The 22,004-nt window shown below is 41.0% G+C and overlaps 1 protein-coding gene across 1 annotated transcript; it reads right to left on the minus strand.

Moving 5' to 3' along the window:
- Positions 1–3,432: 3,432 nt before the first annotated feature.
- On the minus strand, positions 3,433–21,983 carry EMC3 (ER membrane protein complex subunit 3). The gene is made up of 8 exons (XM_002925025.4): positions 21,667–21,983; positions 13,869–13,926; positions 13,439–13,532; positions 11,704–11,808; positions 10,488–10,569; positions 10,143–10,222; positions 9,141–9,223; positions 3,433–4,622 (listed from the first exon to the last, which is right to left on the minus strand). Exons 1-8 carry the CDS (start codon positions 21,819–21,821, stop codon positions 4,494–4,496), a joined length of 786 nt encoding a protein of 261 aa, XP_002925071.1. The 5' UTR covers positions 21,822–21,983; the 3' UTR covers positions 3,433–4,493.
- Between the last annotated feature and the right edge of the window lie 21 nt (positions 21,984–22,004).

Consider the following 22,004-nt stretch of genomic DNA (forward strand, 5'->3'; position numbering starts at 1 on the left):
CACTTTGTGGCTGTTAAGAACAATGCTGCTATGAACTTCATGTATGAGTTGTTGTTTTTTTTTTTAAAGATTTTATTTATTTATTTATTTGACAGAAAGAAAGTGAACACAAGCAGGGGGAGCGGCAGGCAGAGGGAGAGGGAAAAACAGGCTCCCCACCAAGCAGGGAGCCCGACGTGGGGCTCGATCCCAGGACCCTGGGATCATGACCTGAGCTGAAGGCAGACGCTTAACTGACTGAGCCACCCAGGGCCCCCAGTATGAGTTTTCATGTGGATGTGTGTTCTCATTTCTCTTGGACGTAGATCTATTTAGGAGTGGAATTCCTGAGTCATAAGGAAACCTTATGTTTAACATTTTGAGGAACTGCCAGACTTATCCCAAAGGGCTACACCATTATGATTCCTTTTGACAGCTGGGGAGACTGAGGCCCAGAGAAAGCAAGTATCCTAAGCAAAGCTACACACAGCCCTGAGTTAGTGCAAGAAAGCAGGAGTCAAGCATGTAAATGGCCGCAGTCCCACTCCACTCTCACCCTGCCGCACCCCCTTTTACTCTCTCCATTCCTTGCCCACCAGCAGCAAATCCCTTCACACCAGTCCCTCCCAAAGGCTCCCTGCTGCCACGTCAGGATCAAGTTCTCTTCTGAGGGATGACTTACAAGCTGCCATCTGGCCCTGATGCTGCCTCATCTCATGTGTTTTTTTTAAGATTTTTTAATTTCTTTATTCGACAGAGATAGAGACAGCCAGCGAGAGGGAACACAAGCAGGGGGAGTGGGAGAGGAAGAAGCAGGCTCACAGAGGAAGAGCCTGATGTGGGGCTCGATCCCACAATGCCGGGATCACGCCCTGAGTCGAAGGCAGATGCTTAACCGCTGTGCCACCCAGGTGCCCCATCTCATGTTATTTTTAAGCAATTGTATTGAAATCTAGTTCATATACTAGACCACTCACCTATTTAAAATGTCTAACCCAATGCTCGTCACATCTTTTTATTCTCTACCCTTCAGGGCCACGTGGGCCTTGTTCTGGTTTTGTGAAAATGCCATCACCTTTGCTTTTGGGCCCTTGCACACAGTCTCCTCTGCCTAGGATGGTCGTTCCTTATATGTTTCCTTGGTTCTGTATATGTTTCCTTGGTTCTGTATATGTTTCCTTGTGATCCTTCATATCCTGAGATGGTACTTCCACTGTGAAGCCTTTCCTGACCACCCAGGCTGGTTGGATGACCTGCAGGACATTCCCACAGGCTCCCCGAGTCACCCTGTCATGGCACGTGACACAGCAGTCTGAGCTCTTAAGGCCTGGGAATGCAGTATCTGGCAGATGGTCAGTAAAGGAGTGAATAGAAAGATCTGAAAATATCTAATGCGACACGGAGCATATTGTAGAAATCCAGTACGTTTGCAGACTTTATTGCGTACTAGGACAGGGGCAATACCTCCTTTTGGTAACGTTCCAGACAGTTTGGGTGATTAAAGGGTAAAAATTATTGTTTTTTCTTGGGTACCTCTGCCACTTTCTTCTGGCAGCAAAACCCCAGCTCTCCTCTTAAGGATTCGCCTCCATCCCACCTTCGGTCCTTACAGTTTAGGTGGGGCTAAACACATCATAGTGTTTGCACGTGACCCAAATCAGGTCTATTACCTGACTTACTGGAAAGTTTCAGAAAGGAGTGTTTTCTTTTCACCGAGCCAGGGTCTTCATAGACTGCCTGAGAGTAGGAGAGTGGAGGGGCACCTGGGTGGCTCAGTCCGTCAGGTAGCCGACTCTTGATTTCGGCTCAGGTCATGATTTCGGGGTCCTGGGATGAAGTCCTGCATCAGGCTCTGCACTGAGCAGGGAGTCTGCCGTCTCCCTCTCCCTTTGCCCCTCCCCCTGCTCACTCACGAGCTCTCGCTAAAATGGATAAATCTTTTAAAAAAGGAAAAGAGTTGAGAAACAGCAACCGAGTCCTGATGACATCATTAGAGGAACTGGATCCAGCTAAACTTGAAGCCAACTGACCATTTTGGTTATTCAGCCATTTACATTCCTTTAAAAAATATTGCTTAAGCCAAGTTGAGTTCAGTTTCTGTCATTTGCAACTGCAATATTTCTTATAGTTCGTAATCCTCCATGTGGTTCAATTATACACCTGCCCACCATATTTGGTCCTTTCAACCAAATAAAAGAACCACACAGACTTTGCCCCTAAGTGAAGGTTTACCTATTCTCAAATCTAAATCATCATTATTTTTCGGAGATGTGTTGTACATCTGACTGTCAATATTTAGACTTCCATGCATGGTACCTTCCCCATCATGATCAGTAAATGGACATTTCAGATTGTCTTAAGTGATTTTGAGTGTAAGCCCAGGTTGATGGAAAAGGTAAGATGCTCATTCAGTAGCCTGGCCCAAGTTGAACTCCAGGAAACACACACGATAAGCACTGCATGCTGAACTTGTGCGCTGATTCTGGGAAAAGCCTGATAAAACAGACTTGGATTTTCCCTTTGATTGGCTGCTGCCAAGGACATGTGCATTTACCATCATCATGATGGCTGAGAAAGACCTCACGTTTTATCCACCCAACTTTGCTGCAGGGAAAAGGACAAACTTTGTGTGGGTGAAGAGGCAAAATGAAATGCTCTGAGATGCCTCCTGGGAATGAGGGTGATATCACTCAGTCATCAATTACTGCTTGCATTCCAATCCAACCTATACTTTTTGGTATATACCATACCACTCCCCACTTAGTCAGGGTCCAGCAAATTGTGGACATTTTAATCTGTGGGTCTTTGCCAGTTCTGTCTGCCTGGAATGCCCTTCTATACTGCAGAACTCTTTTGAGACCCAGGTCAAGAGAGTGAACCCTTGCTCCCTTGTGAACCCTTGCTCCTTTAATATTTTAAGCAGCTATTTTAAATATCTTTAAAGGTGAGGCTTTCTTAGTGTGGTCTATAGGTCCCTGTGACCAGGCTTTGGAGATCCATCAACAGCCCTGTGTTACCTGGGAACTCTGTGTGTCTATGCCCACGTGCATCACTCTGGAGGGGAGGGTCAGAGCTTCCACTGGATTCCCAAAGAGGTTCTGTGACCCAAAAAAGGTTTCAGAACCACCCATTTCTTATGTGTCTCTCTAATGCGTTCCTTGAGGGCAAGGGTCACATTTTTCTTTTAAGATTTTATTTATGAGAGAGAGAGAGAGTGTGCACTCATGAGACAGGGAAGGGGGAGAGGGAGAGGGAAAAGCAGACTTCCTGATGAGCAGGGAGCCTGATGTGGGGCTTCATCCCAGGACCCTGGGACCATGACCTGAGACGAAGGCAGACGCTTAACCGACTGAGCCACCCAGGTGCCCTACATCTTTTTCATCTTTGACTCTTCAGCACTGATCCACAACTGATCATAACTGGCCGAAAGCTGTTAGTGACCCAGAGGCAATGTTTTATAAGCAGAGAAAACAGGATGTTTTAATCGGTAGAGTCAAGAGTTGTTTGTTCTTGATTACAGCGTTCAACATGCAAATTACATTCACCTCTTGGTACAGAAATGGCACCCTGCCACTTCCCTGGGACAGTTAATCCAGACAGAATAATTCCTGGGCCAACCTTAACTATGTGTCTGCCAGCAATCGCCCTTTCTCCCTTCTTACAGCAATATGCAAACTCTCTTATCCAGAGTAATTGGGAAATGAGGTCTTTCATTCAACTGAGTAGCCATATTCGCTATAGCACTGTTGATCTGTCAATGGATTTGATACATTCTGAACTCCAGCTCAAGACCTCAGATTATGTATCCTATCTTTGATGATCCCAAAGGCACTTGAGAATCCGGCAGCGTCTCAGTGTTGAGATGGAAGACTGGCTAAGTCTGTCCTAGCCCTGGGTATTCACTCTGAAAAGAGCTTATTTGAATCAGGTTTTGACCCATTTGCTCTTTATGTCACTCTGCAGGCTCAAAATGAACAACACAGGGAGCTTACACTTTGCCCATCCACAGCTCCTAAATTATCAGTAATGAAAATGCATTATTTGTGTAAAGAAAGTTGTACAAATACTAACAAAAAATTAAAAGTAAAACACAGGGTGTTTGGATCCCAAGAAAACAGGTGTTCACTGTGGTTAGAAGTCAGGCTGACTGCACTTAATAATTAGATATAATTGACAATGGTTTTTCCAAAGACTGAATTTTTGCTAAGTTTTATGTATTATTATTAGCTTGAGTATTCCCCCTTTCTTTGACTTTCATTATCAGAGTCACCAGAAGGAAAATGTGAAACATTTTAAAAATAGCTGTTTCTGGTAAGTCATCTAGCACAGACTCCTCAAATCTCCTCCAGTTTCAGACATACAAGGGAACCTGGCTCAGATAAGAACAATTCTTGCTGAACACCTGCCAGCTCATGCATCCTTCTTTTTATTCTGAGAGGCTTCCAGCTCAAACCAAAGTTACAAAGTAAACCGCTACTCTGAGTTTCTGACACAGCAAATCCCTGCGTGGGTCTTCAAAAAATAGAGGTCTGTAATTCCTTCTTGAACATGCCTTCGAAGTGGAGGTCTTTGGCCATGAGCTCCTCTTCGACATCCTCTAGTGCCCACTGGTGGTCCGTCAGCTCCAAAGCTTCCCATTCTGTCTGCAAAGGAAGAGGACACCAGGGAAGGGAGAGGAGGGCTGTTACTAAGAGCAGTGCTGATGTGGGAGCATCAGTTCTGGCCAGCAGCTGGATTAAACTATTTACACGTATAAACTTATCTAATCATACGAGGTAGGTGATGCCACCTGCCCTGTGCACCCCCATGCTCAAGTTGTAGGCAAAGAGAATAAGGCTAAAAAGGGTAAAATAATTTGTCTGAGGTGACTAAAGCTAGTAACTAATTACATTTTTTTAAAAATTTTATTTATTTATTCGATAGAGATAGACACAGCCAGAGAGAGAGGGAACACAAGCAGGGGGAGTGGGAGAGGAAGAAGCAGGCTCATAGCGGAGGAGCCTGATGTAGGGCTCGATCCCGCAACGCCGGGATCACGCCCTGAGCCGAAGGCAGAAGCTTAACCGCTGTGCCACCCAGGTGCCCCACTAATTACATTTTAAACAGTCTATTAACGCTGACTACTTTTGCCTTTAATTAGCAGGTTTAAAAAAATGCTTTAGGAAATAAAATATGAAATACAAATGTTAGCTCATGGCTGGTTTTTTAAAATTTTTATTTAAATTCTAGTTAGTTAACATATAGTGCAATACTGGTTTCGGGAGTAGAATTCAGTGATTCATTACTTACATACAATACCCAGTACTCATCACAACACGTTCCCTCCTTAATACCCATCACCCATCTAGCCCATCCCCCACTCACCTCCCTCCATCAACTCTCAGTTTGTTCTCTATCATTAAGAGTCTCTCATGCTTTGTTTCCCTCTCTCTTTTCCCTCCCATATGTTCATCTCTCTTATTTCTTAAACTTCACATGAGTGAAATCATATGGTATTTGTCTTTCTCTGACTGGCTGACTTTGCTTAGCATAATACATTCTAGCTCCATCCACGTCGTTGCAAATGGCAAGATTTCATTTTTGATGGCTGAGTAATATTCCGTTGTGTGTCTGTGTGTGTGTGTGAACACACACACATCTTCTTTATCCATTCATCTTTTTTTTTTTTTAAAGATATTATTTATTTGAGACAGAGAGAGAACAGGAGCAGGGGGAGATGGGCAGAGGAAGAGGAAGGGCGAGAATCAGACTCCCCACTGAGCAAGGAGGCCGATGCCGGGCTTGATCCCAGGACCCTGGGATCATGACCTGAGCCAAAGGCAAACACTCAACCAACTGAGCCACTCAGGCGCCCCTCCATTATTTTTTTAAAAATACAATTCACATGCCATAAACTTCACCCTTGGAATATGTACAATTTAGTGGTTTTTAGTATGTTCACAAAGAAATGCAACCATCACCACGACCTAATTCCAGAACACTTTCATCACCACAAGAAGAAACTCTATTTCCAATAGCAGATGCTCCCCATTAAACCCCTCCCCCAACCTCTGGCAACTACTACTTTACTTTCTGTATCTTTGGAGTCATCTGTTCTGGATATAATATGTGGCTTTTTCTTCCTGGTTTCTTTCACTTAGGATGTTTTTGAGGTTCCTCCCTGTTGTAGCATGTATCGGTACATCACTCCTTTCTGCTGAATAGTCTACTGAACACTTTCATTTTCCATACATTGTATGTACGTTCCAAAATGTTCTGTTTTGTTCATCTGTTCATAAAATGATGGACATTTGGATTGTTTCTACTCTTGGACTGTTATGAATAGTGCTCTGAACATTTTTTTAAAAATTTTATTTATTTATTTAACACAGAGAGAGAGAGAGAGAGAGAGAGCATGAACGTGTGCACAAGTAGGGGGAATGGCAGGCAGAGGGAGAGGGAGAAGCAGGCTCCCAGCAGAGCAGGGAGCCTGATACGGGGCTCGATCCCAGGGCCCTGGGATCATGACCTGAGCCGAAGGCAGACGCTTAACTGACTGAGCCACCCAGGAGCCCTCGAACATTCTTGTATAAGTTTTTGTATGGACATAGGTTTTCAATTCCTTCACTATTTACCTAAGTGTGGAATTGCTGTTCATACGGTAATTATGTTTAACTTTTTGAGGATACGCTAAAAACTGCTTTCCAAAGTGGCTGCACCATTACCAGCAAGTAGGATGATTCCAATTTCTCCACATCCTTGTCAACACCTGTTAGTGTCCATCTTTTTTATTATAGTCACTGAGTCACTGTGGTTTTGATTTGCATTTCTCCAATGGTCAACTGTTGAGCATGCTTTCATGAGCTTACCGGGTATTTGTGTATCTTCTGTGGAGAAATGTTTATTCAAAACTTTTTCCCATTGTTAACTGGGATGTCTTACTATGGCTGAGTTCTGGGAGTTCTTTATTCTGAATACTAGACCGTTATTAGGGATATGATTTGCAAACATGTTCTCTGATACTGTCTTTTCATTTTCTTGATGGTGTCCTTTGAAGTACGAGTTTTCATTTTTACAAAGTTCCATTTATCTATTTTTCCTTTGTCACTTGTACTTTTAACGTCATGTCTAAGAAGTCACTGCCTAATCCAGTGTCAAACATTTTACACCTATGTTTTCTTCTAAGGGTTTTATAGTTTTAGCTCTTACACCATTTAAAGTTTTTTCTTTTATTGTGGTAAAATATATATAACATAAAATTTGCTACTTTTAACTTTTGTAAGTATACAATTCAATGGCATTAATTACATTCAAATGTTGTGCAACAATCAAGATTATGTATTTCCAAAATTTTTCATCCTGGAAACAGAAACTCTGTACCCAGTCAGCAGTAAGACTATTCTTTCCCCCACTGAACTGTCTTGGCACCTCTATCAGAAGTCAATTGATCTTTTTTTTTTTTTTTTTTTATTTTTTTTGACAGAGATAGAGACAGCCAGCTAGAGAGGGAACACAAGCAGGGGGAGTGGGAGAGGAAGAAGCAGGCTCATAGCAGAAGAGCCTGATGTGGGGCTCGATCCCAGAACGCCAGGATAACGCCCTGAGCCGAAGGCAGACGCTTAACCGCTGTGCCACCCAGGCGCCCCAGAAGTCAATTGATCTTAAATGTATGGGTTTATTTCTGACCTTCTCAATTCCACTCCATTGATCTATAACTCTATCCTTATGCCAGTACCACACAGTCTTGATTACTGTAGCTCTGAAGTAGGTTTTAAAATCGGGAAGTGTGAGTCTTCCAACTTTATTCATATTAAACTCTAATTGGGCTATTCTGGTTCTCTTGCATTTCCATATGACCGTCGGAATCAGCCTGTCAATTTCTGTAAGAGAGGTACGTGGAATTTTGAGAGGGACTGTATTGAATCTGTTGATCAATTTTGGGAGTACTGCTATCTTGACAATCCATGAACATGGACGTCTTTCCATTCATTCGGGTCTTACCTTAATTTCTTTCAGCAATGCTTTGTAATTTCAGTGTACAAGTCTTGTCTTTCTCTTGTTAAATTTATTCCTAAGTATTTTATTCTTTTTGATACAATTTAAATGGAAGTTTTTTCTTAATTTCATTTTCAGATTCTTTATTACCAGTGTGTAGAAATGAAACTGATTTTTGCATCTTTACCCTGCATCTTCTAACACCTTGCTGGACTTGTTTGTTAGCTCTAACAGTTTTTCTTGTGGGTTGCTTATAATATTCTATATACAAGGCCATGTCATCTGCAAACAGAGATCATTTCCTTCTTCCTTTCTAATGTAAATGCCTTTTATTTCTTTTTGCCGAATGGCCCTGGCTAATCATTCAGCACAATGTTCAACAGAAGTGGCAAGAATGGACATTCTTGTCTTATTCCTAATCTTAGGGGAAAAGCTGTTAGTGTTTCACCACTGACTATGATGTTAGCTGTGGGTTTTTCATTGATGCCTTTCATCAAGAGGAGCAAATTCCCTTCTATTTCTAGTTTTCATCATGAAAAATTAGTGAGATTTTGCTATACAAAAACTATACTGGACTTTACATATTGCAGAATCACTTCATGGAAAGGTAAGTATTGATTTTTTTTTAAATGAAATTTATATCTAATATCCATAGGGTCCAAAATAGTTCAAAATAGTCTAAATGTTTACCTGGTATCTCTGAATGGACTCTTTTTACAGCTTCATTTACAGTATGGATTAAATTTGAGTGAGCATTTAAAAACGAGTAAAACCACCAAGAATCTACAATTTATTTAACAGCTGACTCTGGCTCAGGAATAAGAAATATGTAAACAGGGGCACCTGGGTGGCGCAGCTGTTAAGTGTCTGCCTTCGGCTCAGGGCGTGATCCCGGAGTCCTGGGATTGAGTCCCACATCAGGCTCCTCCTCTGGGAGCCTCCTTCTTCCTCTCCCACTCCCCCTGCCTGTGTTCCCTCTCTCTCTGTCTGTCTCTCTCTCTGTCAAATAAATAAATAAAATCTTAAAAAAAAAAAAAAAGAAATATGTAAACAAAAATTCATTTTTGCTAAATTTAAATGATGGAACCATACATACTACACTCACTTCAGGGAAACCCGTCTTTAAAGTAACTGTCTGCTAATGCCTTTCGGAGCGTTAGTGAAGCCAGGAGGAGGTGGGAGTGTACCTTGAAAGCTTTGTTGGTGTCTGCGGGCATGGCCATGGCTGCTCCAGTCATCTGCTCCTGCATCATCCGTGACTGGTCAGCAGCTGCAGTGTAAGACGCACCTACATGAGTGCCAGGGCTCAGCAGGCCCCCAGCGCCCTCCAGGAAGAACGGTCCTCACACAACACTGACCAATGCTCAGGAATGGAGGAGAGAACCACACGACAGATTCACTGACTGGCCCTCCCACATACTGGCTGTGTGACCTAGGGAAAGTCACTCTACCTCTCCTGAAAAATGGGCATGAGGATAACAGAAGGTAACTGAAGGAAGTGCTAAACTTTCTTTCAGATGTCAACAATAACTACAGCCACCATTATGAGCAACCGCTTTATGCCGGTACTTTACTAAGTGCTTTACACATTCTACCTCATTTACTCCTCACAACAAACTCTGAAGTTAATTATTAAGATCTCTATTTTACAAATGAGCACAGGATTAGAGTGGTTAAGTCACTTGCCCGCGGTCCCAGCCATTAAATAAGAGAGCCGGGATTGGTCCTGGCCAGAACTCTAGTCAAAGAACTAACTGGTCAAACCAGGCCTTGTTTCAGCTTCAGTTTGCAGGCTCATATTACTGGTACTGGATTCCTCACATGAGGCTTTCAGACTTCGGGGAACTAAATATTGTCCCCGCGATTTCCAGGGAGAACTCAGATCATCAGTTGACTCTGGAATTTTTTTTTTCTTTAAAGATGTTAAGTAATCTCTACAGCCAGCGTGGGGCTTGAACTTACAACCCTGAGATCAAGAGTTGCACGCTCCACCGATGGAGCCAGTCAGGCACCCCGACCCTCGAATTGTTAAGACTCTTGCAGAATACCTCAGGAACTTAAGAAGTTTAAGGAGTGAAGTACTGTTTTAACTATGCTAACAAATAAAACAGCCTACATGAGTTTTCTGGCCCCGGCATGGATGATTGTCTATCAAAGTATTTGCTTATTAAACCCAACATGCTTCTTACCATTATCTTGGCCCAGAATCAGAGAGTAAATGCTCCGAAGCCCAAAGACGTTGAGGAAGTACCAGGATGCAGAACTCACCCTAGGAAAGCGGAAGTAAAACAACATAGGTAGTTATTTTAGAATTAACATAGTTCACACTTTCTATCATCCAAAGAGTATGTAAAGAAATCACCTGGGGTAGGCTAAAAGTTGTCATAATCCACCCATGGCATTTTGAGTGGAGCTTCAATGAGAAAAACCAAAAACCTATTCCAGTGAAGTATGCAAATTGGAAATCCTGTTCTTTAAGGGACATCGGTTTTAGATTTTGGTTTGTATTTTTATAAAGGAAAGAAAGTTCTTACCAGGATGCGTCTAGTGTGAGTAGTTCAATTCCCTGTTGCAGCATAGGCTTAAATCGGAGAGTCAGTGGAAACGGGACCTTGGCTGCAGAAAAGAGAGAGAAAGTTCAATCTCTCCTCGCTGTTTTTAGAACAGTTTAAGCATGAATGCGTGTAATCCTTCCCCGAGGAGGTGGAAACTGACCATACACAGTTTGAAAATGATTTCTACCAGGAAATCTGTGTCAATTTCTGAAAAAGGTAACAGTCAAATGTCACTCTGTTATACTTCCTTGAACACCAGCTTCTCTATTGCTTAAGAAGCAGGAACTCTGAGTTATGACCTAAAATTAGAAAAGAAACTTGCACTAATCTGTTAAACCCAAAGTGGAATATATACACATAGAGAACTACATTACTGAGAAACGAAATTGATTCAAAACAAATTATAAACAAATAGACAAAACAACTCACTCCAATACTTAGAAAATGAAGTCAAAATAGAAACCTGTTTCCCTTCATCCTACTTAACTAGAATTAGTTTTGGATACAAACGAGCAAGCCATTCACTTAAGTTCCTATTTGTAAGAAAGCATCCACATCTTAACGACTGAGTGGCTCAGTCATTAAGTGTCTGCCTTTGGCTCAGGGCATGATCCCGGCGTTCTGGGATCGAGCCCCACATTAGGCTTCTCCTCTGGGAGCCTACTTCTTCCTCTCCCACTCCCCCTGCTCGTGTTCCCTCTCCCGCTGGCTGTCTCTCTCTGTTAAATAAATAAATAAAACCTTAAAAAAAAAGAGAAAGCATCCATATCATGAACTAATGATGAATTTGGGATAAGATCCATAAAAATCATGGTATATTAAATTTTATTTCAAAGAATGTGATTAGTTTCTAGGGTGTCTGGGTGGCTCAGTCGATTAAGCGTCAGCCTTCAGTTTAGGTCATGATCTCAGGGTCCTGGGCTTGAGCCCCACGTTGGGCTTCCTGTTCAGTGGGGAGTCTGCTTCTCTCTCTCCCTCTCCCCTTCCTCCTGCTCATACTCACTCTCTCATGCTCTCTCTCTCTCAAATAAATAAATAAGATCTTAAGGAAAAAAAAAAGAATGTGATTAGTTTCCAATAGAGAATATGGGACCCATTATATTAGTGTCTCAGCAGCACTTAGATTTCTCTGAATAGGGACATGGGAAAGGATCATAGATAAGTGAACCTGAAGTCTTCCGGGTCTGTAACTTACTTGTGACAAAGCCTGAGAAGGTCATGTTGATCCATCCACCAATAAGAATCATAGGTAGCACATTTGTTACATTGCCTTTCATCATGTCTGTGAGCATAGTGGGATCTATATCAAAAACAAGAGACCACAACATTTTACCACTGTTGTCAGGGACTTTCCCCTGATTTTCTGTAAATTTTTAATTTATATGATAATTAAAGTAATACAAATTCACTGTAAAAAACTCAAATAATGTGGAAACATAGGATGTAGACAGTTTCTCTGAGCCCACTCTCTGAATACGTTTAACTATTTGCTGTATATCCTTCCATATTTATACAAATGTGTATAAATATGGATGTATAGTAGTTTCCATATATACATAATAAAGGGATATTATGCTTACTAATCTGCTTCTTAATTTTAAAAAAGTAAATATATTATAAATGGTATTTTCACATTGGCATAATATCTCTCTCTCACTATTTTCAGTGTGTGCATAGGAGTCCACTGTGTGGTCATACTATTACTTTTGGTTGGACCTATAGATTGTTTCTATTTTTTTTTTTTTTAAACACTGTTGCCAAGAATCACCTAGTACATAAATCTGCATGTTGACGTGTTTCTGTAAGAGAAACTCTTAGAAGAATTTCTGGGTCAAGGGGTTTGAACATTTAAAATTGACAAATACTGTCAGATTGTCCTTCAATAATAATGAGAGGCCCTAACTTCCCATGACTTTGACAGTAGCAGCTTTGTGAAGCTTTCCCAGTTTAACTGTTTAAAAGGGACATCTTGCGGGTACCCCGGGGGGTTCAGTTGTTTAAGTATCTGACGACAGATTTTGGCTCAGGTCATGATTTCAGGGTCCTGTGTTCAAGCCCTACATTGGGCTCTGTGCTCTGCAGGGAGTCTGCTTGAAAGTCTCGCTCTGGCTCCCTCTGCTTCTATCTCCACCCGCCACTGCATGTGTGCACATCTCTCTCAAATAAATAAATCTTAAAAAAAAAAATAAAAAGGATATCTTGTTCTAATTTGCATTCCGTAGATTTTAGTGAAGTCAAGTATCTTTTCATACGCAAATTGGTCTTTTGTTTCTTGTGGGTTTCTAAAGGACTTATTAAAATCAATTGCAGTAACTTCTGTCTGGGTTTCTTACCTAGAGAAATGGGTATTAAAATGAGAGGACAGCCAACACAGAAAAATAAATTATTTTGTTTTACTTTAAAAGTGCTGTATTTTTTCACATGACTAGGGTCAGTGGAAGTAAGAAATCTGTTAGAGCAAAAACTGTAGGGTGGGCCAAGCAATCATGTCTGACAAAGAAATGGCAGGGCTCGGGAAGTGGTTAAGAGCTCCTCCTCTTTCAGACAGAAGCTGGGTGGCCATCTGTCAGCCATGGCATCCAGGCACTGGGTGGGAGCTGGGGCGGGGATGCTTTTCCAACTGTGCTCTGCGGAGCCCTGGGTCCTGAGGAACAGCAAAGGGAAGAAACACAGGGACAATGGCTCTAGCTTTCTCACTCTCCAGCCAATGGTTCTTTTTAAAAAATCTACTTTATACACTGGGGTTCCCAGATGATTTATTTGAAAAAGAGAGCTCCACTTGTGTAGATCCCTGTACTAGATGATCTCTAAGGCCCCTTAGATTACTATCTCATACAATTTAACATTTAAATAAATCCACATCCTCCCTGCCCTCCCCCCAGCTCATGTTAAGAATCTTCCGTAAAGATGACAGAAGGGAGTAAACATACCAGTCATAGGAGAAGGAGGCACTACCTTCCTTTTAGTTTTTTTGAAAAATCCATCCTCTGGGTTGTTGAAGTAATATTTTCGTGTCAAGAAAGACTAGTAGAAAAGAGAGCTTTTTAAGTCTTAAAACTGTGACATAGCAAATTGTCATATTATTCCCCAGAGGTTTAGTCAGAAGGCCATTGGAATAGGCTGTTACACTCAGAGCTGGCTGCCTACTTGGCAGCCAACCTGACACTTTAGCTGAGTCACACTTAAAAACAATTTCCTAAGAAGGGCGAGGTCACAATGACAGCAGACACCACTAGGCCACAGCTTAATTACAGATTTGCCAGACTTTAGCTTTCCCCAAAGAGTCCCCTTATTAAACATTCAGGTATCTACTGCCCTCAAAGTGAATCGTGGAGCTTTTAATAAAAGATAAATGAGTACCTGTTTGGGAATGTATTTTCCATTTTCCCTGAGGACTCTGCTCCGAATTAGAACTTGACTGAAAAATACAACCAAGACAATGAGATTTTTAAAAGCGAAACACTAGAAGAAAATGAGAGAATAAGAGTAGAAGACCTATTTAAACACAAGAGAGAGCCTATTTGGCAACAGTCCTGTGGGGACACTTTTCCAAATACAAATGTCCTTAAAACCAATATAACATATTTAACCCAACAATCAGGTCTTCAAAAAAGCATTTTTCAGAAGTCACTGTGTTTACAGTGTGTTTATGAACAAAAGATTTCTGAGGAAGGTACATTTGGAACATCACACTCAGCTTTTTCTTACTTTATAAGAAGCTAAGAAGGAACTTTCTCTGAGTGAAAATAGTAACAGTTAGATGCTCCTCAGAAAATCTGGGGGCAGGAGGAGGGAGGAAGGGTGAGGATAAAACAAAGACCTTTTAAAACCCCACAGAGACATGAGTACAGGGTTTGACAGGGTTGCTCCCCGCCAGACAACAAATAGAAATTGCAGCAGGATTCAGACTGTTAGTAAACTCTCAATGAACATTTACTGAATTAATAAATTATTTGGTGATATCTGATTATAATTGATCATTAAAGATAACAGGGTGCGATACAAGTGGGTGGTGCTAAGATACAGATGCCAAACAGAACAGAGATCAAAATACTAATGTCTGCTAGGTTTTCAAAAGTTGTTTTAATGGGGGCGGAAAAACCTCCTTAAATTAATGGAAATCCTTCTTGAAAAGTGAAAAAAAAATGCAGACAGAAATAAACAACATGAAAACTGCTTGGTTTTCTCTCTACTCCTCAGTATAAACCACGTGCTCTAATCAGAGTCCCCTTGTCACCTTATGCATATTCTAGCCTCTCCATGTGCTGGGAATGCTCTAGTGCCCCTCTCCTTCATGAGTTCTACCCCATCACACCACAACACCTTCTTCAAACCCCACATTCTCCATGAAACTCTGCCTGGTGCCTTCATGGAATTCTCTCGTCTTCCTCCTCTTGACCTCTTTGTACTGTACAGTTGACTGCTCTATACACAGGCCTACAGAGGTGACATGTAATATGTTCTGTCCCTGGGAGCTAGTCTAAAGCTACTCCAAGTGTGGCCTATGTACCAGTGCTGGTCTGTGACGAGGTTAAATGCAGACATCGAGAGTAAAGGTTTAGAAACGTTTATAATAATTTGGTATTTCCACAACATCCAAATAAATATGTACTAAAATATTTTACAAAAGCATCAGTTTATAATAGATTGGAAATAAAAAAAAAAAAACCAAAGAAACCAAAAACTGGTCCTTCATCACTAATGGTTTAGGCAGCATTGGGTCTAGAGTAACGGATAAAAATTTAAGCTCTGGAGTTGAACAGATGGGTTCAAATCCTGGCTCTGCCACTTATTAGCTATGTGATCTTGGGTGAGTCATTTAAATTCCCCATTCCTCCTTTCATATTCTGCATAATAACAGATTTATTCTCATTGGAAAAATACTTCTTGAGCTTCTGAATGCCATGTACTATGAGGTGACAAGGACAACTGATCAAAAAGCAAATATCTCAGGGCGCCTGGGTGGCTCAGTCGGTTAAGCGGCCAATTCTTGATTTTGGCTTAGGTCATTATCTCAGGGTCCTGCGCCAGGTTCCATACTGGGGGGGAGTCTGCTTGAGGATTTTCTCTCTCCTCTCTCTGCTCCTCCCCCTGCTCTCTCTCAAATAAATAAATCTTTTTTTTTTTTAAAGATTTTATTTATTTGAGATAGAGCAAGAGTAAAAGAGTGAGAGAGAGAGAGAGAGCGCACAAGCCGGGCGAGCAGCAGGCAGAGGGGGAAGGACGCTCTCCATTAAGCAGGGAACCCAACACGGGGCTCAATCCTAAGACCCTGGGATCATGACCTGAGCCGGAGGCAGACACTTAATCAACTGAGCCATTCAGGCACCCTCAAATAAATAAATTTTCAAAAAAAAAAAGCAAATATCTTATGAAAGTTAACATCTAGTGGGACAGAGAGACATCGATTAAATAACCATAGGAATAAACGTGAAATTCTGTTATATCCTAGGAAGGAGAGATGGATGGTATGATGGGAGTGTATAATATGGGGATCTGACCTAGTCTAGGAAGTCAAGGTCTGAGAAAAAGCTCTGATGATGATGCATGACTACAGTGGAACCTTAAGGACAACTAGAGATTACCTTGACAAAGTGCTGGAGGGAACAGCATGGGCAAAAGCCCTGCAGCAGGCATAAAGACTATGTCTCTGAGGACCTGAGAAAAGGCCACATGCTACAAGAAAGAGGACTACAGGACTTGAGAATGTGCGAGAGACATACTATATAAGGCCACATGCATCCCAGCGTATTTTTTAAAATTGTGGTAAAAAATACATAACATAAAATTTACCACTGTAATGCTATTTAAACACAGTTCAGTAGTATATATACATATACATACACAATAGAATATTAGCCACGAGAAAGGAGATCCTGCCATCTGCAACAACATGGTTGAAACTTGAGGGCATTATGCTAAGTGAAATGAGCCAGAGAAAGACAAACACTGTATGATCTCACTGATATCTGGAATCTTAAAAAAAAAAAAAAAAAAAAAAACAAACTCAGAAACAGAAAGTAAAATGGTGGTTACGGGGGATGAGGGAGATAGGGAGAACCTAGCCAGAAGGTACAGGTATAAGATGAGTAACCTCTGGGGGTTTAACATATAGTATAATGACTAGAGTCAATAAAACTGTGTAATGTACTTGAAGTTTACTAAGAGAGTAGACCTTAAGCATTCTTTAACACTGATAAAAAAAAAAAGGTAACTATGTGAGGCGATGTATATGTTAATTAACTGGATTGTGGTATCAATTCAGAAAGTAAATGTATGTCAAATTGTCACACTGTACATTTCATTTAGCTACAAAATGTATTGAAATGTGACACATGCTACAACATGGATGAACCTTGAAAACATTATGCTAAGTAAAACAAGACAGGCACAGAGGGACAAATAGTGTATGATTCCACTTACATAAGGTACCTAGAGTAGTCAAATTCATAGAAACAGAAAGTAGAATGCTGGTTGCAGGAACTAGGTGGAGAAGAGATGGGGAGTTATTACTTAATATGTTCAGAGTTTGTTTGGGATAACGAAAATACTGTGGAAATGGATGACGGGGATGGTTGCACAACAGTGAGACTGTACTTAATGCCACTGAATTGTACACTTACAAATAGTTAAAAAAAAAAAAAAGTGGGGCACCTGGCTGGCTTCATTGGTGGAACGTGTGACTCCTGACCTCAGGGTTGTGAGTTTGAACCCCATGTTGGGTGTGGAGAGTACTTAAAACAACAACAACAACAACAACAAAAAGGAGCAAAAGGGAAATACTGAGGATTTTAAGCTGACTTCTTCATATATATCTCATTTAAAGTGATTACCACTGCATGTGGCATATCCTAAGCACTAGATTAAAGGTATCTATTATTTTTCTTCTGCATGTTTTGTCACTTGGACTGAAACTCCCTGAAAGTAGGATCTTGGCCTTGTCATATTTTGTATCCTTATAGCGTATGTACAGTGCAGGGCATGTGGTAGATCATCAATAAAAACTTGTTCACTGTAGATAATTCAGGCCTTCTTCAGGTGCTGTAATCAACAGAAATACATCTACATCTCCTATATTTTCACTGCTGAGCAATTTTGTAGAACTGGGGTTGAGAACCATGACCTTAAGGCATTTCAACCCTAAATCAAGGCAAGCTTAAATTATCCTGTATATTCTAAATATTCAGTTTCTCCGAGGTTTGCAAATGCTACAAGAAATTTTTAATTTTGCATTTCCATTTCTATTACTCTTGAAAAATAAGTCCTTACACTGGTTATAAAGACAAAGCTCTTTTGCATTGATAATTTGCAGTTGAAAGACATTTTTTTAAAAGATTTATTTATTTATTTATTCGACACAGAGAGACAGAACACAAGCAGGGTGAGTGGGAGAGGAAGAAGCAGGCTCCTAGTGGAGGAGCCTGATGTGGAGCTCGATCCCGAAGCCCACCCTAAGATCAAGACCTAAGCTGAAATCAAGAGTAAGACACTTAACCGACCCAGCCACCCAGGCGCCCCGAAAGCTTTGGTTTTTAAAGTTTGTATCAAATTGGAGTTTAATCATATATTAAAGACCTGACTTTGTTTTTTTCCTTTCCTAGGAGTCAGTATATTCTTTGAACTTAAGCACCATTTTTTTCCATTCTATCCCCAACTATGATCTAATATATTTTATTTATCTTTCAGTTTTGGTTTAATATATTTTAGAAAAATTTTAGTAAGTTTTGAGGCAACAAAAGCTTAATAATTTATGAAACCAAACGTTCCATTTTTGTGATCATTCAGGCTAATGGAAACTTATACTATATTTAGAGGAATGTTTTACAACCGGAAAACATGTTTTGCCTTGGTTTTTGGCAGGTTCAGAACCAAGTGCTCAGCATTCTCTCCAAGTTCCAAGTTCACAGGATGACTTGGTGGGGTACTGTCACACCATATCAGAATTGCCATGAACCAGACATCTCACATAAAAGAACAATCATGACCAGAGAGGTTGAGTTTTCTCTAAGGCAGTGGCTCTCCATGGAGGTGGTACTGCCCTCTAGGGGACTTCTGGAAATCTGTAGAACTTTTTGGATTGCCAAAATGATGGGGTAGAGAAGAAAGAGAATGTAACGGTCATTGATTAGGGGTAAGGGATACTAAGTATTCTTCAATGCTGGAGAAAGTTGGGCAATTCAAAGAACCATCTCATGTCTCACACTACTTTTTGAATGTCTCACTGAATTGCTTTTAATCATCTGAGCCTCAAACCTAATTCCATCTTCTTTTCTGCAGGGAAGGAAGAAGTGATTTTTATATACATTCAATTTCCAGGTATGCAACCACCACGTATATATAGGGAAAAATGCACTTTGTTTTGTTCAAAACTTTATCAAGAGCAGTTCCTCATTTAGTAAAATCACATCCAAAACAGCACAGCCTTCTGTAATATCTAAGTAGCAAATACTGCATCAACCTACAGTTGAACCTGTCCCGATTAAGGTGATTTTATAGTGAGGTGCGTGCTTTAACTTTTGCATTACATTTTTGAGGACCACTGTGAACAAGTACTTATGAAATAGAAATTACATTCTTTTTCTTTTTTAAAGGTTTGATTTATTTATTTGACAGAGATAGAGACAGCCAGTGAGAGAGGGAACACAAGCAGGGGGAGTGGGAGAGGAAGAAGCAGGCTCATAGCAGAGGAGCCTGATGTGGGGCTCAATCCCATAACGCCGGGATCATGCCCTGAGCTGAAGGCAGACGCCCAACCGCTGTGCCACCCAGGCGCCCCACATTATTTTTCTTTTAGTTCTCCTTATTGTCACAACTAGGGCATTATGTTGTTGTTTTTATTGATGTATAGTTGACACACAATGTTACATTAGTTTCAGGCATACACAATAGTGATTTGGTAAGTCTATACATTATGGTGTGCTCGTATGTGTAGCTACCATATGCCACCATACAGTGCTATTACAATATCATTGACTACGCTGTACCTTTCATCCACATGATTCATACTGTAACTGAAAGCCTGTACCTCCCACGCTCCCCTTCACCCATTTACCCATCCCTCTATCTCCTTGCCCTCTGGCAACCATCAGTTTGTTCTCTGTATTTATGGGTCTATTTCTGCTTTTTTTTGTTAGTTTTGTTTTTTAGATTCCACATATAAGTGAAATCATATGGTAATCGTCTTTCTCTGACTTATTTCATTTAACATATAGTAGCCTCTAGGCCCATCCATGTTATTGCAAACATGTTGTTGTTGTTTTAAAGTATTTTTATTTATAGAGTGCATGAACTGTGAATTTCATCTTGGGTTAGAAAAAGGAGCTGTGGGGATGCCTGGGTGGCAGTTAAGCGTCTGCCTTCAGCTCAGGTCATGATCCTGGGATGGAGTCCCACATTGGGCTCCTTGCTCAGCAGGGAGTCTGCTTCTCCCTCTGCCTGCCGCTCCCCGTTTGTGCTTGCTCTGACAAATAAATAAATAAAATCTTAAAAAAAAGAAACAAAAAGGTGCTATGGCTGTGATATCATTCAGAAACATCACTCTGAAATCACATAGTGAACCAAGAGCAGAAAACTGTGGCAGAGCATCTATGACAGTAATAATTGTGGTCAAGAGAATTTAACTTGGGGAGTGAGACTGATCTGAGTTGAAGTACAGGCATAATATTTTACAATTTTGGTTATTTTGGGTAGGCTACTTAACTTTTTCTTTTTGTCAACTGTAAAAATAGGTTCAAGATTATCTAACTTGGTGTGATTGTGAGGATAAAATGAGAACAATTTATTGGTGTCAATAAATAAATGCTAAATATCTGAGCTCTCTTTACATTGCATCTTTTTATAGCCGTCCTTTCTGTGGTGAACTGACTTCAGGTTCTCTCCAGGAGGTTGGTTCTCATCAGTTCTGGAACTGATGCCACAGAAAAATAATCAAAGTGGCCGCTGTGATGTAGTGGAAAGAACTCCAGACTTGGGAACCAGAAAATTTGGCTTCAAGTCCTGAATGTCATCATGGTGACCATGGAACCTCTTAAGCCTCAGTTTCTATAAAATGGGACAGCAGCATCTATCTCATAACAGTTGCTCTGAATTTTAAATAAGTTAATGAATATAAGGGCTTAGCTTAGTGCCTGGCATAGAATAAGTGCTTAATAAATGTTGGTTTATTATTATTATTATTGTTATTATTCTCAGCCTAATTGGGAAGCACAACCGAAAGTGATAAAGCAGTGCTTCCCAAACTTCAGTCATTCTCATTCCGTGGTTATGATTTTTGTTTTATTCACTTGCACCTGTACTATTAAAAACAGTATTTTTTATATATCAACTTTTTCTACTTATGTAAGTTTATAAAATAAATCTTTAAGTTGCCAGCCAATGGAAAACCAGTATTAGTCGCCATAAATAGAAACTTAACATAAACACAATAAAAACAAAACATAATTAAATTTTAGTAAGATACTGTTGCCTGTGGAAAGTTCTGAGCCCAAGGCTTGCTCTTTCTTAAAATGAGATTAATAAGTGATAGCGAAGTGTTAAAGACATAGCAACATTTACCTGCGATGATCTCTGAAGATGATCAAATGATTGGAAATTTTTTTTAAAATTTTAATATAGGGCTGAAGTCTAGATATCTAAAATCTTCTCAAATTACCTTTCTCCACAGATAAATACTGTAATGAAGCACGTGAGGAACAAGTTGCCTCTACTCCTGAAGGAGAAGTGATAATTACAATGCCTCACATCTCTATGGCAACTTTACATTTGCACAGCACTTGGTTACTTAGTATCTCAGCTGACCACCACATTTGGTGAACTAGTAGTGTAAACACACCCACCTTATATACAGTTCATAGATAAAAGGGTTGGCGGCTGGCCTAACAATTAACAGCAACAATTTTTTTGAGCACTTAATACGTCCCAAACCCTGTACTAAAGGCTTTGTAGGCTTCATTCAAAATTTAATCCTCGCAGCTGCTCTATGAGGCATCTCCTGTTATCCTCATTTTACAAATGACTAAAATGAAATACAGAGGTAACACAGGCAAGGTCACCCAGCCAGTGGGGGCGCGATGTCAACCCGGACAAACCGACAAAACCCCTGTACTTTCTTGCCCAAGGTCAAGGGGGAGTGAGGGCACCGGAGAGGAAAGGGGCTGACCTGTCGGAGACTTGTTCCTGGGTGAGCTTCTTGTCGCTCTGCAGCAGAATGGACACATAGTGGCGGATCATGCCCACAAAGAAGGTGATGATAACGATGGGTAGGACCACCCAAAGGCGGATGTTGGAGTCGAGCAGCAGCTCCGGCCCCGCCATCTTCACAGAGAGCCGGCTCCCACCCGCTGTAGCCGGGTTTCTCTCCCCCCCCGGGCCGCGAACGCCCCTCTTGGATTTCGCCTACGGGCCTTGTCACGCCTCTCAGCTTGGCTGGCCCGGGGCCCTACTCCCGCTTCGGCCCTCGCGCACTGCCCCCAGCCGGGCCGCCGGGCCGCCCACTTC

Source organism: Ailuropoda melanoleuca, chromosome 4 (assembly GCF_002007445.2).
Source record: "Ailuropoda melanoleuca isolate Jingjing chromosome 4, ASM200744v2, whole genome shotgun sequence".
Taxonomy (NCBI): Eukaryota; Metazoa; Chordata; class Mammalia; order Carnivora; family Ursidae; genus Ailuropoda; species Ailuropoda melanoleuca.